Below are 18,987 nucleotides of genomic sequence, written 5' to 3' on the forward strand. Positions count from 1 at the left end.
GAAACTCAGAAAATGCATTATTTGCGATGCATCCATTCCATTGCGCCTTCTGGTTTAATTCTCTTTTTTTGTCCCAGAGGTAGACATACTCTGGCAAACCTCTCACCTCAACCTCACTGGCTTAGAAAGCAGACAGGTGTTTTTGCCAAGCATCTGTTCCACCTGTGGCTGTATATATGCAACGCCAAACATCTCAATGAACAGTTGAACAAAAAAACCCCTAATTGTTCCTGGACCTTTCTCCCATGTAGTGCAAAACATCCAGATGTTTCTACTGATGGAGATTTTGTGGAGAAGTGTAGACATGGCCAATAATCCATTGGGGGCTAGAGGAAATGGAGCCCGACTGAAACACATTTGTATGTGTGTGTGTGTGTCGTTTTTACTTAAACAGACTTGGTTTGGACTGGAAAAATGTGTCTTCAGTGTTCTGCCTTAAATAAAATAAATAGGGTTTTTTTTTTTTTGTTATAACAAAGCACAAATCACTATATGAGGCATGTAAGCAAATGGCCTGTGTGCACCAGAATTATCATCGTTCGCATGATAAGTCTGTATGCTGTGATCACTGTGAAACCATCAGCTGTGCCATCCAGGCTTTCCCTCCCCAGGCATTGCAGGACAATGGTGACAACCAGCCGTACCCGCCAGATATGCACTGGGCCATGGCTGCTGCTGGGCTGCAACACCTCTGCTGTGTCCCTGGCCAATGAGGTTCTTTCAGTCTGTTAAAGTAGCTACACTCCAAAGGGAAATGACCAGTAAAAGATGATCCCCTTCCCAACCAGAGGGTTCTGGAAAACCAAGATACTGAAGATACAGAACTACTTCTTAAATCATCATCTTTCCTTTGTTATAAGCTAGGGCACAAAGCATGGAGGAAAAGAGGGTGAACCATGGCCTGGGTCAGGGAGAATCTTTTTTTTTTTTCCTTTTTTTTTTTTTTTTTGGGCATATTGTAAAGCTAGCTAGGAAACAGGTGTCCTAAAAAAATGATCACAAACACACATTTGCACACACAGAGGAAAAAAGTGTCTTTAAATTATTTTCGGCAATTATAAACTACAAACATTTTATAAAATTATTCTATGTTCTTACAAAAATGCAATGAAACATTTAATTAGTTCTTGTAAACCAGATCTTCGTCAACTGACTACCCGTAATCTACTGGACTTGAGAGCCCTATTGAGAACGCTAATGAGTGACTAATTAGAACAATGTTTACCAGAAAGATGTGGACACACACAAACGTGGACATACAGATGAGTGATCATTATGTTCTTGCATAAACAAAATAAAACAAACCCTAAAGTCATGCCCCAGAACTGACAACTGACGGGTGTGGTGCAGTTCCGTTCTTGACCGATTTCACTGAACTCTGCGACAACAGTGTCCAAAGGAGGATGTTCGGTTTCTTTGCCGAAACCCAATGCCCACGGGTGACTGTTGAGCCTTGATGTGGTCTGATACCTTCAGAAACCATCAGGTTCAAAACATGGCCCATCCTTCTTCCCAGCCCCATACCCTTCTGCTCGCCAGTCTTTGCTTGGCATCACATCACATCCCCATTACAGTGGTTTCTTACTGCCCCATCATCCCACCGTCAAGGATTGTCCAGTCTGCTTTTTCTCTAAGTGATCAACGAGTCATCTAAGCTGGAGGCCCGAGATGAAACCCTCTGGCCTGTCCAAGGTCTGTATCTTCAGCATCTCTGGCAACAGAGGTTCAATCTAGACAACATCCTCTCTTGAAATTCTCATTTGTACCACCGACTAGTCAGAGGGGAGTAAAAAAGGTTGACTTTCATCACAGGTGCTTAGAGGCTGGATCTGGTCCATATCGCCCAATGCTGCTTAGCCCAGGAAATTAAAAAACAAAAAACAAAAACAAAACCAGCTGACAAACACAAAAGTAACAGTAACAAAAGAACAAACCCCAAACCTTAAATGTATTAGTGGGACCTGCGGGGATGGGTCAGGGCATACTGTGGAGCATTACTGCCAACCGGAGGGTGCCTATGTTTTGGAAGGGAGTTGCTTTTGACGCAGGCCACCCGAGGGGGACCCAGCAGTGACAGCTGCGGGTCTTGGACCAAGCACCCTAGGCTCCTCACCCATCTGAGCTCGTGTGACCTTGCCACGACAGCAGCGTGCATCACGCCCCGCCACCTGCCCGCAGAGGTGAGCTGCTGACAAGAGGCTTTGGTGGAACAAACTGGCCTAGAGTTCGGCTTCAGACTTGGCTCGTACATATGTTATCCCAACCGGAGCTCATCACCTCCTGCCAAGCATTTTGCTGTCGGGTAGTTCCACAATAAGCACTTTTTAATTAATTAATTAATTAAATTTTCAGGTTTTACCAAGCCACGTTTCCTCCCATCGAAATGTTGTCCCAGGTCCTAAGGAACAGGCTGGAAGGAGAGGCCAGCGTTGGCCACGAACACGGTCTTCCGTCTTCCACGGAGGAAGCGCGTTCCAATTGTGTGTCAAACGTCATGACATCCCATAGAGGAGAGCTGGGTGGTCTGGGTCTCGCACAGCTGAAGTTCGACAGTATCTCCAGAATTCACCAGCTCCTGCTGCCTCGGGGAAGGGCCGTGTGTGCTAATGTTTTAATGCTCACATCAATCTAATGATGTGCCTCAGTGGTTCACGTCACTTCAAGCAGTGTGAGCTGCTGTCAGAAGGAGGTTGCATGGAAAAATGCCACAACTCAGCTTGATTAGATTATTTGGAGCATACAAAAGAGAAAAATCAAGAAGAGGTGGGAAAATCAGCATAAAATTAGGCGAGAACTGTGGATAGATGATGCCTTGGGATAGTCAAGGTGGGTGGTTTGGTCCAGTAAAATGACTGCACCATCACACAAGCAAAATTTTCTTTTATTTAAGTGTTTCTGAAGCATTTGTTATGATGGGCACTACACTATTCGTGTTTTCTTTCTACTTAAAGAAAAACTACCTACGTAAAACAAAAACAAAAGGACACCAACAACTCGGACAGTTGAAACAAAACCCTTAAAACCAGCTGAATGATCTGTAGAAATCCAGTTGTGGAAACCGGTAGGTATGTGCAAAAGAGGAGCGGCCACTATTCCAAGGGGTCACCTACAGTGTGGAAGAAGAAAACCCTGATCCAACAGTATTTCTCAGTGACCTCACGATGCCAGGGGCCTTGGGAAAAGAGGGTAGTGTTCTCGCAAGGGAAAGGGCACTCCCGAGCCCAGCCGCAGCGCTAGAACTGAAAGGAACCATCCCTGCTTCGGGGAAACCCCCACCACCTTTCCCAGGTCGAGTCACCAGTGCCTGTGAGAGCAGCTGCTGGAATCGGGACACGCGCCCTTCACCCGTGTGAGCAGCAGGAGGACGAAGGCACAGCCCTGGCGGGAGGCATGCCACCCCAGAAGGAGGCTGGGCGCTGACCACTGGCCCTTTCCAGCCCGAAGGTTTGGTCTCTGTTTTCCCCTGGGGGAAGAGGAGATGAGGGCGAAGCTGCGGAACAGTCTGGGGTGGGGCGGGGGGGCTCCCGTCCTCTGTACATCCTGAATGGGACCGGCTGGCAGGTCAGGAACCTCTACCTTCCCGCACAGGAGGCCCGGCAGACCGAGCTCTCGAAAGGGCTGTTGTGGCTGCACCACTGAACTTGACCCAGCGCCGTGAGAGCACGTCCCCACCTCAGGCAGGCCTACCCACAGCGGCCGGAGCAGCGACCCAAATCCAAACATGGCACCTTTCTGGGTGGGACTCTAACCCAGAGACTGCCGGCCTGCCCTCCCCACCCCCCCACTCCCCGGGTGCTGCCTGCCCTTCACACCTAGAAAACGAGCGCTCTCCCAGTGACAGAATCTGTCTGTTGTCGGAGCTGCGCGAAGTCCCTTTCAAAGCCTGAGAGCCAGGGGCAGCCAAGCGGCCTCCCCGTGGCTCGGTCTGCTCGCCTCCCAGCAGCGTGCGGGCGCCCTGGGCCGGGAGGAAGGAAACCCTAACACCTCACAACCTCTTAGGAAACCAAGTTGGGAGAAGAAGAACGAAGGCAACACCAAACGAGACATCGCAGGAAAAGGCAAGCGGTCTGACATCTGACACGGGAGGAGAGGCGTGTTAGTGTTGCTTCGACCCCAGGATACGGCCTGGCCTCCCCCTGCCTCGCCTGGTGCGTGTGGCCTGTGGTGTGGATAGAGGTTACTGGTATCAACGGCATATTGTCAGGTGCTGAGAAATGTGAGATGTATTGTTTTGTATATATACACATAAAAAAATAAGAGTGAGGTAGATAAATGTTTGAAAACCAAAACCAAGGAAAAAAAAAAAACCAACAAAAGCAAAAAAAAAAAAAACTGTCCTGTCTTATACACACACACACACACACACACACACAAACCCTTTCCTCAGTATTTAAATTCATAATGGGGCTTCTCTACAGTGATTGAAACTGGTATCACAAAATAAATTAAAAGAAAACTCCTACATATAATACCTTCTTAATTAACTTTCTTTTTTCTCATTTTTTTTTTTTAAGGGAAAAAACTATGGGACAAAGGCTAGAGAAAATTGTAGGACTGAAGCTACTGACAAGCAGGAAAGCACTACACACTTGCTTTCTCGTGTTTAATCTCCAGTCACAACTAGCAATCATCATATTCGAGCTTTGTGTCTACTCATAATTTAAACATTTCCATCCCAGAAGCAACTCTTGTGCTGTCATCACTCTGGTGAGAAGTGCTAAAAACTAAACAAAACAAGACCCCCGGGCCCCGAGGACTTGGATTCCTGGCCAAGGAAAAGCATGCCAGTGCCAGGGCTCCGGTCCCCTGGGAGCGAGCATGGGGCTCCCCAGCCACCACGGCGGTGCTTGCCTCGACTGGGCCCTCCAGCCGCCAGACCTGGAAGAGGGCTCGCCGCCAACCTGAGGAGGCTGCTCCTGTGGCCCCTTCCCCGCCGGTGCCAAGGAGGGGCCTAGGGATTTTCGGGTTCTAGAGACAGGTCAGTCTGGAGGGTGGCGGCGGGAGCCGCAGAGGGCCCAGTGGACCACGCCCGCTGCACCCTGGTACTCAGCAGCTGTTTCTCGTGGGATGGAAGGATTAAATATCCATTAAAAAAAATAGTAACCCAAATGCCTAGTGTCTGCAGTTAAAACTGCTGTTGTACCCAAGAATTAAAAAAATAGATATATGTGTGTCACAACCAAAACAAAGGTGCGGGAAAGAGAAGGGGAGACTTTCCAACAAGGGCGACTAGAAACACTGAACAAAGATGTGTGAAGTATTTAACCTTTTTTTTTTTCTGACCTGAGTTTGTATCGTGTCTTGCACTGTAACAGACCCCAGTGCCGTGTGGGAGCAGGCCGAGGAGTGGGGTGCCGCCCGCTGCCCGCCTGCGTCCCTCGCCAGCCTCGTGCCCACAGAGCCTCCGGGTTAGAACATAACTAATGGGTGCGGGGAGCGGGGAGGGGAGGGTGTATTTATAAAAAGGCATCAAACAGTTCATGGCAAATTATGTTATAGAAGTATCAGTTACTGGGAAGAGAGGAAGAAAGTCACGCACGCTAGTACAAAGCATAAGAAGTTTCTTGGAGTGAGCAGAAAGGGAAGAAGGGTAGACCTGAAGGTTTTCATAGATTAAATCCACAAAGATAAAGGACAAAAAAAATAGCAGCTTTTTTTTTTTCTGTACAGACGTATAGATGAATATCTGAACCGTAAAAAAGTTATAAAAGTGACATTAAAGACGATGTGTATGCAAATGTTTCATGGTCTAACATAGAACTGTAAGACCCATGAAGAAGTCCTAGTAACAGAGAAAATATCAACAAAGCTTAGAATGCTTGAATCCATTTACTGCTTTCTTCTTACTGTTGTGGTGGTGTTTGAATTCCTTTCCTTGCAAACCTGCATGAACAGTTGGGCTGAGTCCCTGGAAACCCCTTCCCATCTGCGTCCTGGGGGGCCGGGAACCGGTGGGGTGGGGGGCGGCCGAGGTGGGGGGACAGGAGACTGGCACGTGGACGACCTTTCCTCAAAGCCTGTCTGCCAGGCTCTCGACAGGGCCTATTTTCTCCAGAATTCCTGGGGGCTAGCAGGTGGGGGGAGGGTGGGGAAGAGGGGTTTCAGCCTCTCCCAGTCTCCACTGAGAGAAAAATCCCATTCTGTCCACTTCCCCCAAATAATAACCTAGTCAAAAAGCAACTGGACCTGTGTGAACGCAGGACTGGAAAAGAACACCAGGGGCGATCGGATGGAGTGTGTCCTCAACGTGGCTCCTAAATGGTGTGACTAGCTACCGTGCTCGCCCCATGCCTCTGGAAACAAGGAAACAGGTGCTGGGATCGGGAGGGAGGAAGTCGAGGGTTTTGGCAGAATCTGGCAGCATGAAAATGGTAACAACCTCGAATGCATGATGGCCCTTTGTCAATTTCATATGTCCCTAAAAAGGTGAAAGATACAGTTAAAAAAATTCCGTCTCAACGTGTTTTTTGTTTTTGTTTTTTTTATAAAGACCTACGGTGACAGGCAGGTGTGTACGGGGGGGGGGGGGGGGGGGGGGGGCAGGGGGGGGGGGGCAATGTGGGGCCACAGGGAGGGACGGCCAGTTCCTCAATCTGATCGAAAGGGCGTCCCAGCTGGGCTTGCGGCAAAGGTTTTTCCATTATGAAGCAGAGAGAAAGAGAAAGGGGAGAGAGAGAGAGAGGGAGGGCGGGAGACAGGTCTGAGAGAAGTGAGGAGTGCCAGGGAAAGCGTGAGGAGGCTCGATTCTCGAGTGTTCTGTTGCTATTAAGTGTTGTCGTTAAGGTTCTTAAAGGCCCATGTCAGTTAAGGGTTTGGGTAGGGAAATAAAAAGCTGCTTGCATATTGAAAAAAGGAACATCCCAAACGTGTTTACTGCAGAGAAGCCGTCTCCCGTGGGCAGCACTGGCAGTTCTGAAGATCCACTGAGGTACAAGAGGCTGTGAATAGATTGTTCGAACTCTCTCCCCCCACCCGCCGCCCGGCGTGCGCACACGTTACTGTCTGCACGGGATCCGGGATCCCAGGATCAGCAGGTCGAAGACTGGGGCAGAGGCAAGGCCCTCTCGTTCTTGCGTCCCCCGTTCATGTGCGCGTAAGGCTGTCTCTCGTCGAAGCTGGCTCGGAGCACCAGCACGCCAGGGCCTGGGCCGTTCTCGGCCTTGTGTCCTGCGTGTCTGTCGGGCAGCGGCAGGGAGGAAGAGGAGGCGGAGGGGTCCAGGGGGACGCTCTCCATGTTCTCGGGCTCCAGGTCCAGCTCCTCCGGCTCGGGCGGCTTGTTCTCCTCGCTGTAGTAGAAGGACACTTCCCGGAAGCCGGGCTCCATCTCGTCCTTGACGCTGCTGATGATCTCCAGGAAGGAGGGCCTCATCTTGGGGTTGTACTGCCAGCACATGCGCATCAGCTCGAACCTGAGGTGAGGACACACGGCACATGGGCCCCGCCGCCTCCCCGGGCCACTCGCCGTGGTCCCCCGGCCACACGCAGAGACCCCGGGGGCGCTGCCGCCTCTCTGAGCCTCTCCCTTTCTCTCTCGATGGCCCGAGGAGCCTTCAGCTTCCCCTGTCCCATGTCCTACCATGGCTTTCGCTTCACCCAGGACCCAGGACCCTTCTCTGGGCAAAACCTAAGCGCTGGTTCCCCGAGGAAGAGTGTTATGGTGACAGTGCTAAGACATAAAAAGAGCAGTGCCTGGGTGGCACAGTGGGTGAAGGGTCTGAGACTCGGTTTCAGCTCAGGTCATGATCTCAGGGCCATGGGCTTGAGCCCCGAGTCGGCCTCCACTGTTCGCAGGGAGTCTGCTTCAGATTCTCTCTCCCTCTGGCCCTCCCTTACTCTCTCTCTCTAAAATAAATATTTAAGAAAGAAATAAAAATTTAAAAACCTATACAGAATTCTGTTTAAAGCATCTCTTATAGCCACGGATGGAACATTATTTCCGGAATCAGGGCGCAGGAAACCTCTGGTGTCTCGGTAACAAGGGTTAGAAGCGATCGCAACTATCCCGACAGTGAGCTCTCTCTTAATCCCACCTCTGCTATTTCTAGGTTTCCTTCGGGGTCTGGGGACAGCCAGCAGGGGGCCTGCAGAACAGGCAGTGGGGCAGTGCGGCGACAAGATGGAAGGAGCTTGTGTTCCAAGTTGCCCCGGGGTCCTGTCCAGCGCCGCCCAGGCTGCCTGGTGCGCACCCCACCACGCAGAGCCTGCCCTCGGATCCAGGCTGCACTGAACTAAGTGACAGTTCCAGCAAAGACCTGCATCCAGAGCCCAACAAGGCAGGAGGTGCCGGTGGAGGAGGCAGCAGACACGGCGTGAAGCCCGTGTGGGGACTCACCAGCCGGACCATGATGGCATTTGGGTTGCAAACCTCTGCAAAACCCTCAGCGCCACGTGACCACTGGGAGTCTTCCTGGCAATGGGACGGGGCCCCCAGAGAGCCATAGCCTGTGCCCGGAAGGAGACAGGAGGAATGGGGTGGTGGAGCCAGCCGACCTAGGGGACGCCTGGGCTTTGACAGTTCAGGATGGCCGGGGGAGGGGGGGATGCTTCTGATTAACCCACAACCCAGACAGACCCAGCTGAGTAGACCTTGGGAGTGGAAAGGAAGGTGACGGAGCAAAGAACCAGGCCGGACCCAGAGATGGAGGAGGCCATGGTTCCGAGAAGGGCTTGGCCTGTGGCCCTTTCTTGCGTGAGCCGGAAGCTAAAGAACCTTCCCTTCCCACTGGTGTTCTTGCCAGAAAAGTTCTCTGTAAAACTTCTAGCTAAAGAGATGCTTTTCAATAAAGATGGCTCCATGGAACTCCCCATATTTGGGAAGCACAGAGCCTCCCAGATTGGCTTCTGGCCTTCCTTCGGGCTGACCATTTGATGGAGAGAGCACTTAATTGTGTCTGGCCCCAGGGAAGAAGCCAGGGGAGAAGCCCGTGGGACCCAAAACCCAGTCTGCAAAGAGAACGCTCCTTAGCTGATGGCCCCAGCTACCTTGGAAGAACTGGGGAAAAGGTGTCAAGTCGTTTGGAGGGAAAAGGATGTGACTTTGAGGGAGGGTGGACATAGGAGAGGGGCTTTCCGCCCATGTTGCTACCTGTTTTTGTAAACCGTGTTTTATTGGACCAGCCACACCTATTTGTTTACATGTGTCTGTGGCTGCTTTCAAGGGACAACTTCTAGTTGAGTAGTTGGAAGAGAGACTGGCCTAGAAGCCCAAAATATTCACCGTGTGGCCCTATACAGAAAACGTCTGCCACCCGTCCTCCAGCAGAAAAATATCTGGACAAAATGTGAAACCTGACCTGATTGCCCCCTCCCCACACTACCCCTGACCCCTTGGCCACACCACTCACCGCTTGGCAGGACTGACCCCCCAGTTCACGCGCTCAGTGACACACACGTGGTGGTAGGCAGGGTTGGACACACGTGAGCTGCCTTCCTCCTCCCGAGCCTGGGAAGTAGGCGCCTTAGAATATGTGCCCATTTCATAGCTGAAGAAGTGGAGGCACCAAGAGATTCCATGATCTGTGCGAGCAGTGAGGGTGAACAGGGTGGGGTGCTCCCCTGGAGAGGAGGGCTGGGCTTTGAGCAACACCTACCTCAGGAAAAGGGGCATTTTCTCAGCCTCAACAAAAGCAACCCTGGTCTTCCGAGGAGACCGGGTGCCTTTCCTCTGGTCACAGGTGCTCTGGGGGATTTGCACTGATAAACAGGGAGCTCCTGCCTTGGGTCCCCTGGCAAGCACGCCCACCTTCCCTGACCAGAGGAAAAGGACCCCCCTCCCCTGGCCATCCAAATAAGTCAGGCCATAAATACACAGGACCCCTCTCTGTGGCTCGGCTGCAATTTCCTCTCTGGCTGACTGACTTGTCCCTGAATAGAAGCGCGGCGGGCCAGGAACACGTGATGAGCACTGGCTCAGGGCTGCTGGGGTGGGGGCTGGGGTGTGTGTGTGAGGAGGTGCCACTGGCAGGGGAGTGATTGGAGTGACATCAGCACAAACAAGCCATGTGATGCCTCTCTTAACCCATCCCGGAGTCACAGCCCTTCCAGGGCTGCCCATAAAAGGAAGTCTTTTTCACTCTGTAGGATCCCAGACCTTGTTTACAGGATCTCCACAAGAAAACTTTCCAGTAGGCTCTAGAAGGATTTATGGGCTGATAAACCTCTTCTTTTAAAAAGCACATGTTTTACAACTACTTGACTCTGGTGAGGCCGAGCCGTCCTCTCCCGGACGCCCTCTTCTGGGGGCCGGGGACGGGTATGTGCGGACCCTTTACCTGGGGCAGGAGGAGATCAAACGGGGCTGCTGGCTGCCCTGCCTGGGGGTAAGGGTGAAGCCGTGTAAGGGAGCCCAGGGTGGCCCCGGGGGGTGGCATGAAGGAACAGCGACGACTGGCTCGCTCCCTCCCATCCCGCACACTGAGGGCCCCGGGGTCCACCCTACTCTCGGCCCTGCAGTGCACACATGCGGCTTGTGAGCACAAGCCAAGCAGTGGGATGCAGCGCAGCCTCTGTCCACTCGGCCACTGTCGCAACAAAGACCAGATTCCAGAAAGGCCCGGAAGGGCTAGGTGAGCCCCTCCTCCACCTCCTCCTGGCAGCCTGGAACAGCCAGGATTGTCTCATGAGCCTCTTCTCAGCTGGGGCCAACAGTGGGACAGCAGGACCGCTGGACACCCCCCCCCCCCACTCTGTCTTCGGGCCGAGATCAAATGCAGGGCCCAGGTACCCCGAGACAGCCCACGGTCAGAAGGCTGCGCAGGCGAGGACGACCATTCCTGACTGTCCGGATTCTACTCCGGCGCCCGAGTCCCACCAAACCAGCATGGATCACCGGCGCCAAGGGAGCCTTAACCGGCAGAGCCTACTGAATCGGTTTCAGGTGGGCTCAAAAGTTCAAATTCTGGTCCACATGCAGTAAACCGCCCCTGACAACTGTCCGGACGTGTGACACTGCAGAAGTGTTACTGAAGACCAAACGGCTTCTTGGCCCAGGGCTTACGACTCCAAGCGTCCCCTCTGCTCGAGCTCTACCCTGCGGCATGAGAACCCGGTCCCACCGCCCCGCTTCCGAGAGCTAGGACCCAGCCTTGCCACCATCTCTGGGGTGTCAGCAGTCCGCATGTAGCCAGAGGGACACAAGGACATTCGTGGTGTAAGTACAAAGCCATGAGATGGGCTGTGTCATCGATTTAAAATGAGAACCACCGGCGAACCACGAACCAAAGCTGATCTCGTGCCCCTGGTTAAATTAATTCAAACGGAGTCTCAGCATTAAGACTCCCAAGCCTGGATGGGACTCTATGTGGCTTGGACCACTCCGCCTTTCCTCGAAGCCACGATGCACCTGGCCACTGGGGGACGGGTGTACCGGCCACTGCAGAGCAGTCCCCCTCACCTGCCTGCGCAGACACTGAGCTGAGGGCCCCCGGCAGCCTCTGCTCCTCCCTCCCAACCCCCGTTATCACACTGGGGCTCGTTCAGACGCCTGGAGCCACACCATCAAAGGGTCCCTCTCCCACATGGAGGCCCAGCAGGGCTTTGGGGCAATTCCCAAGAGCTCACCAGACACTCCCTATACAAGCAACTCGCCTCCTTTCATTTTGTTATTTTCTTAGAAGGGAGAACAATCCGCCAAGGGGGGGCGGTTCTGGATGGCAAAGCCGGAAATGCCTCGTGAATTAAACATCTAATATCCACCGGTAACCTCTCCGTGTGAGTTTCCTGGTCAGTCCGTGCTGGGAACAGGAAGTGCGCTGCCTTTCCCGCGGCAGGTGGGCTGCTTCCCACGCCTATTAAATTAGTATCAAAACTCCGGTCACCGGGAGGTAGCTTAACTCTAGGAGTCCTACAAGTTTCTTGGCGGCCAACATTTATCCCAAAGAGGAAGCTCGAAAACAATACCTCTCCTCCCACCACCCCAAACCGCGTGAACGCAATGCACACGTGCTTTCTTGGACTGTCTCTGAGCTTGCTACCACGCCACGGGCTCCAGCCACCACCTCTGTCCTGCACCAGACACCTGGATGCGAATTCAGTGCGCATCACTCCTCGTGCTCCATGACTTAGATTTCCGCTCTGAAGGAAGACCTTTCTTATAATGCACTGACAAGAATACAGCAGCCACACCGTTCGGAGAGAACAGCCCCCAGTGACCGCCCCTCCCCCCGCCGAGCAGGCCCCCTGTAATCTCCAGCCACATCACGGAGGGCTGCCCCCACAATGTTAGGCGCGAAAGGTGACCATGGTTTCTGCTCTGCTCTGGAATCATTTGCTTTAGGGCAGGGGAGGCAAGCTACAGGTGCTTGTGGCCTACTGGCTGGTTTTGTAAGGCCTAGGAGCTAAGAATGGTTTTTTATACTTTTATGTGGTTTAAAAAAAAATCAAAATAAGAATATTTTGTGACATGAGGAGTACGGGAAATTCAAACTTCAGTATCTCCAAACCAAACTGTCCGGGAGCACAGCCGTGCCCAGTCGTGTGGCACATGTGACGGCTTTGGCTCTGTGACAGAGGTGAGTGGCTGTCACTGCGACCGTGTGGGCCCCTGGAGCTGGAAAATATTTCCTCTCTATCCTTCCAGAGGAAGCGTTTGCTGAGCCTGCTCAGGGAGAAGTCAGCTGCCTGGCACCTGGCCCCATGGGGTGCCATCTTGCAAGTGGGTCCCAGCCCTGGTCAAGCCCACTGTGGACAGCGGCCTTGGGCGGGAGACTCAGGCTGCAGCTGGCCAGCTTCCGCCTTCAGACACTCTGTGGGATGGCAAATGCTAATCATTGTTTTCAACTCTTAAGTTTGGGATAATGTCCTGCAGTGGAAAACTGGTACGGGTACAGTCGGGAGAGGGAGCGTTTCCACGCTAGGCAAGAAAATGCACTAAGTGACTTTTTTTTTAAACTAAGTGACCTTTGAGTCTCTTCTAACTTTGGGTCTTGAAGTCTAAGAGGCTAATTGGGAAGGTTCTTGAGGGACCTGGGAAACCCCGTTGCCTCCCACTCTGTCTCCGCCACCCTTTCCCCACCCCCCACCATTCACACTGCCCACTGAGAAGAGGAGCCTCCCGTTACTGGTGGGCCTCCTCTGCGCCTCAGGTCGAGGACCATGCGAAGTTCCCATGCTGGGCCCAGGCTCGGCTGACCAGTGGGTTCCCCTGTCCCACCACACACACACGAGCAATGCAAGGATGCTGCTTTCCCTATGGCAGTGGTAGGTCCTCTCTCATACTTCCATGCAAACTGTCCACGGGCTAGAATGGGCTTCAGCTGAACAAACATTCACAAGCAGCAGCTACAGGGCACAGGGCCCAGCTAATGTGCTCCCCAGCACAGGGATGCCACACTGAGTCACCCCCAGTCCCCAGGCCCTGCAGCTGGGCAGTCAGGGCCATGGGAACAAGGCTTCCCACACCTCCATGGAGCTAGGGAGTCAGTTTTGGTAGCAACCCAGTCCTTCAGAAAAAAACACAAAAGCTTGGTTTGTTGATGGACAATGGTTTCTGCTTCCCAAGCTGTGGCAGCTGGACCCTAAGATGCTCCCCGAGATTCCTGCCCCTGTAACCCCTCACCTGAGTGCGGGTTGGACCGCGGATGACGACGGGATTTCCCTCGGCTATTTTAGTTTTCTCATCAGCTGATGAGTTAACCACAAGGGAGATTATCTGGGGTAGATGTGGCTTAATCAGGTAAAACAAAAGGTAAAAGCAGTGGAGAGAGGGTTTCCTGGGTCTGAAGAAGTAAGCTGCTCAGGTGGGAGAAGACAGTCTCCGGGAGGGTGACAGTCCCGCAGCCACAGGACTGAATCCTGCGGACAACCTGAGGGGCGTGGAGAGGGAGGCCCAGAGCCTGGGACGATGGTGGCCCCAGATTTCAGTCGGCTGAGACCTGAGCAGAGGGGCCAACCCACCTGCGTCTGGATTCCTGCCCCAAGGAAACTGCTGAGAGACTCAAATGAGTGAGACTTTCAGGCTGTTGAGGCCAGTTTCCCTGGTTACCTGACAGGTATCTGCCTCATGTTTGCAAACCATCCTGCCGCTCGAAGGCAGCCTGAGACGGTGCTCACGTGAGGCAGATCTAGGGGGTCTTCCACATAGACACAGGCGCAGCCCCGCAGTCCCTCTGGGATCTTTCCTCACGTGAAGCCAAACAGGTCCTGAAAAGCACTTCTGGAAAATCCCTGAATTGGTCCCCAGGTCTCCAAGGTACTAGTGGTGGTAGCCTACCTTCCACCCATTGGGATCCAGAAGAATCTCTGGGCCCCACCTTCACGTGCGTGTTAAAACCAAGTGCACCATTCTCTACCTGTCCCTGTCCTGCACCCGACGACCCCGCCCCAGGCCACCTTCACAGCCTCCTCTGACTTGTTCCTCCTCCGCCAGACAGTGAGGCCCAGCCGCCTTCCGCAGCCCTGGCCTCCGGCAGCTTCTCCTAAGTGCGGAGCACTGAGGCCCAGGAGGCTCGAGGACGTTCTGCGTTAGGCTCCCCGGGGGTCACTGCCTGAAGCTCCAGGGAGCATGACCCATGGTTTACGACTTCTGTCTACGCTCAGCAGGGAGGACACCTGAGGGCAGCCCCACGGCGGAGGCAAGTGCAGGTGCCAGTTCTTGCAGGCCTGCCCACCGCTGCGGGAGGCTCTGGAACGGGGTCAAGAGCGCTCATGGTCATGCAGGTATCCCCCATGACACCCCCTTTTTAAACTTTGCAGGGAGAAGATGGGTAAGGATTGCTTTGGGCAAATACTCCACAGAGACGCGTGGCCTGAGAGGACCAGTGCCAACTGGTCCATCAGAACCCTAAGGGAGACGGAGGGAAACTGAGGCAGCCCCATGAAGGCACAGGTTCCCACCATCAAGAAGACCCTCTTCGAAACTGCCCCCCGGCCATCAGGGCGTCCCGCCGGCCTGAGAGACTGGCTCCCAGAACTGCACCCCCCACCCCAGGTCACGGGTCAGGGAACATGGAGGGGGTGTGGCGGGGGCCCAGGGAAGACATACAGCATGTCGGGACAGTTGTCCGGCTTGTCCAGAAGGCCGCCCTCCATAACGAAGCGAAGGACCTGCTCGTTGGACAAGCCCTGGTAGGGCTGCTCGGCCAGCGTGGCGATCTCCCAGAGCACGACCCCAAAGGACCTGTGGGAGAGAGGGGACAACATGAGGGCTCAGAAAGGGGACTGCTGACCGCGCTGGCCCTGTCCGCCCAGCACCTGCCGGCCCTGGGGGCAGCCACCCGTGCATCCTGCTGTGGGCCCGGCACTGGCGAGCTGTGCACGTCCGTCTCCCTCAGATGCTGCTCAAGGCTCCTGCACAGGAGACACAGCCCCAGGGCACAGTGGAGGAAGAAGCCAAAGCGGAGGGGGTTTGCAGGAGCCCCCAAAGGACTAGGAAGCACCTGAGCACTCCTGTGAAGCCCGGACAACCTGAGGTCAGGGCCCCAGCTGTGCAGTGGGCAGGACAGTCTCCCAAACGCACTGTATCCTGTAATCCAAACAGATCCCCAGGCCCTGCCGGGACCGTGGTGCAGTGGGCTCAAACGCAGCCTAGGATAGCCAAGCCGGTGAACGAGCTGCCCCGATTTGGGAAGCTGCACCCAAGTAGCTCTCAAGCCTGCCTGCAGAGTAGAGTCTCCTGGAGAGTTTTTAAAACACACGGTGCCTCGGGTCCCTGGCCACAGTTCAGATCCCATCAGTCTGGAGTGCTGGAAAACTCACCGGGGATTCCCCAGGGCCAGTGGGGGGCAGTGGGGAGAGAAGCACTGGAGGGCTGTGGGAGCTGCCGGCCTGTGAGGGGCTCAGTCTCATGGCGGGGGTGGGGCCCCCGAGGGAGCGAGGAGGGCGGGACTGGCTGGTTTTGGGGTTCCCGGGCAGCTGGGCGTCCTTAGGCAGAGTTCAGCCAAGTGGCAAAGGGGCCGAGAAGTCAATTCAGCAAGGGGAGCAGTGAGCGACTCTGCCAAGCATGCCGTCTGTCTGTTGGTTTAGAAGATCCAACGACCCGAAAACAAATTAAAATACATATACATGCACAGCGAAAGGTCAGGCGGGTATGTTTAAAGAGGCAATGCTGTAATCTGCAGAGTAAAGGTGCCTTCCCGACACACACGGCCGGCTTGTACAGCTTCTCCTCCGTCTGTTTGCCTTTACATTCGGATCATTTCGGTGGAATAAAGCAGGCTCGCCAGCAGCCCATAGCCCAAGGGGCTTCCAATGGGACTCTGTGAGGCCAGGGGTGCTGGCAGAGCCGCATGGAACATTCTGGGGCCCGGCGCTTCCCGCTCGGGATCCTGAGCCAGGAGGGGCTCAGACTCTACCACAATTGTGAGCGGAATGCTTCTGGGCAAATTGCTGTTGAGAGTAGACATGGGACACGAAGACAGAATCTTAGCAGAGGACGCACCCACCCAAGGTCCTTTTTAAGTTCCAGTGGCCAAGAAAGAGTCTTTAATGTTGCGTAAAGGACCTAGAAAAGCCAGAGACCGCAGAAGCCCCGGTGGGGCGTTCAGAGGCTCAGCTGGGGCGGCCGGCCAGCTTCTCCATCAGCTTCGGCGGTGCGATCTCCTACTGCAGGGCACCTGGTCCCAGCAGCCCATGCCCCGGGGGCCACCACTGCCACGCAAGGCAGCCGGAGAAACGGCCAGCTTGCCGTGTTTGCTGACTGCAGGCCGGGGGCGCATCTGTGAGCGCGGCTCCCTCCCGAGACACCTGTGCTCCGCAGGCCACAGTACTCACTGGCTCACTCACTGCTCCTGCCTGGACCCTTCCAGCCGCTCTGGCTCAAGCTCCCAGGCACGGTCACTTGGCCGTCCGTAAACTTCACATGTCACAACCACAGTCTATCCCACAGCCCTGTTCTTCTGGCCTCACTGGGGCTGTCCACCCTGGGTCCCCTGTCCCTCCACGTCCTTGGAGCCCAGCACCGCGCCCCAGGATCCCGTTGGGGCGCCAGCACCTGACTCCACGCAGCCTCAGGCTTCAGCTGATGGGAACATCTTAAACCACAGTGCCGGGTCCCACTCCTGGGTCCTTCTGCCTTCAGCAGCTCTGCGGGTCTTTGCAGAACCTGAAGGATCAGGCCCAAGCCCCTGACACAGCGCTGGTCTCTCTCTCCCCAAACCCCCTCAGGGGAGTCCCATCGTCCTCCAGAAGCAGCAAGCACGTCCTGCCATCATGGCTTCCCCTGCATTCCCGCTACCAAAAACCCGCACCCTCACAGCTCCAGCTGGGGCAATTCATACTTTATGGTGCTGCACGACCCCATCTCTCCTGGCCAGGCTTCCATGACTCTAGTCCCTCAGGATCACTTCCTCTTCTCCATAAGACTTCGCCCCTCAAGGACAGGAGTCCTCCCCACCACCGAGCCTTTCCTGGGCCTCACCAGGCCCTCATGATCACACCCGTGAAGTAACACAGCAGGTAAGAGGCCCGGCTCTCCCCCAGAGGCCTACCCCGAGTGACTCCTCTCTGATGTCAGTGTCGCTCGTCAGGCAGGGCCACTTAATCCTGGAGTCTGGTCATCCTTCTCGGGATGTGACCAGCTGCAGGGAGTCTACGGATGGAAGCTAAACCGACTCTACCCAACACCGAGACGCCTCCCTGGCATCCCCGGTTGTCACAGGAGCCATTTAAACATCAGTCAAGCTCCTGCGGGCCTCACAGGGCGTGTAGACATTCCCAAACAGACCTCACCCACGGATGGAGCAACCAAAGCCCCATGATGTCCCAAGGGTTGACCAAGGGCACACAGCCAGTCAGGGACGCTGAGAAAGAGGCAAAACCCATGTGTTTCTCGAAGCAGGTACTTAGCAATGTGGCACTTTTTATGTGAACATAAAACCAAGTCACGAATTCTGTGGACACGGCTCTTCCTGAAACATGGAACAAATGCCTTCGTGTGCTATCTTTTTGAATTATGAGCATTGCTTTCCCCAGAGACAGTGCAGCTTGCTGTGAATCTCACAGGTCAGTTTGCTGTGAATCTCACAGGTCAGTGCTGGTGCTGCCTGGGGTCAGCATTCAGGGACTGCGCCTCTGCATACAAGACCGGATTGTGTCACTCACTGTCCCACCTGCCAGCAGCTCAAGACCTACAGAGAGATCCATGTTCCCCTCTCTCATATTTGAGCCACTAGAGAAGCAGATAATTATAAGTGGGTGCAACCAGCCCTGGATATTTGTGGCTGTTTGGAAACCTTAGTGAGTCAAGAAATGAAGACTGTTGGAGACGGTCCGCATACCCAGGAAGGGAACACACTTGTGTCTCCTGACCCGAAGGAAATGCTGGCAGGGACACAGGGCTAGAGAGGAGCCAATACCGGGTCCAAGGGCCTGGGAATAAAATCTCAAAGGGGCACAAAAAAATGTAGAAATGTCCAAACTGCAGAAAAGAGACCCCTTCCTGTGACTCCGAGGCCCGTCTTATCAGAAACACAGCACGGTGTGCAGCTCTGCCTCAGAAAAGGGCCAACAGGTACCACCAAGAGACAGATCTGAGCCTAACATGAGCAAGACCAGCAAAGACAGGGACGTCTTAAGAAGTAAGTGGTCTGTTTCCGTCCCTGGAGACGTGAGCAGAATCTGCTCAACTACTAGCTGTCGGACACCATGGATGGGACCTGGGGGCTGGATGTGACCACACAGATACCCCCCAGGCCTGGGATTCTGGGGTCTCCTTTATAAAGTCAAATAAAATTCTTTGTCTCTCTTTCTAGATTTTCGACTGTTTAGGAATGACTATGCTATTGACTATATTCTAAAATGACTGGGGCACGTGGGTGGCTCAGTCAGCTAAGAATCTGCCTCTGGGTCAGGTCACAATCCCAGGGTACTGAGATCCAGTCCCACGTCAGGCTCCCTGCTCAGCGGGGAGTCTGCTTCTCCCTCTCCTTCTGCTACTCCCCCTGCTTGTGCTCTTTCTCTCTCTGTCAAATAAATAAACAAAAACTTAAAAAAAAAAAAAAAGAATAGGGGCACCTGGGCAGGCTCAGGTCATGATCCCAGGGTCCTGAGGTC

The 18,987-nt window shown here is 54.1% G+C and overlaps 1 protein-coding gene across 1 annotated transcript in view; it reads right to left on the bottom strand.

Moving 5' to 3' along the window:
• Window positions 1–6,843: 6,843 nt before the first annotated feature.
• IGF1R (insulin like growth factor 1 receptor) overlaps window positions 6,844–18,987 on the bottom strand; it is a 291,050-nt gene continuing 278,906 nt past the window's right edge. The window contains exons 20-21 of the mRNA XM_059371653.1: window positions 14,981–15,115; window positions 6,844–7,409 (exon numbers count right to left, since the gene is read on the bottom strand). Coding sequence (XP_059227636.1) covers window positions 7,028–7,409; window positions 14,981–15,115 — 517 coding nt within the window. The 3' untranslated portion in view covers window positions 6,844–7,027. The remainder of the gene's footprint in view (window positions 7,410–14,980; window positions 15,116–18,987) is intronic.

Source organism: Mustela nigripes, chromosome 13 (genome assembly GCF_022355385.1).
Source record: "Mustela nigripes isolate SB6536 chromosome 13, MUSNIG.SB6536, whole genome shotgun sequence".
Classification (NCBI taxonomy): Eukaryota; Metazoa; Chordata; class Mammalia; order Carnivora; family Mustelidae; genus Mustela; species Mustela nigripes.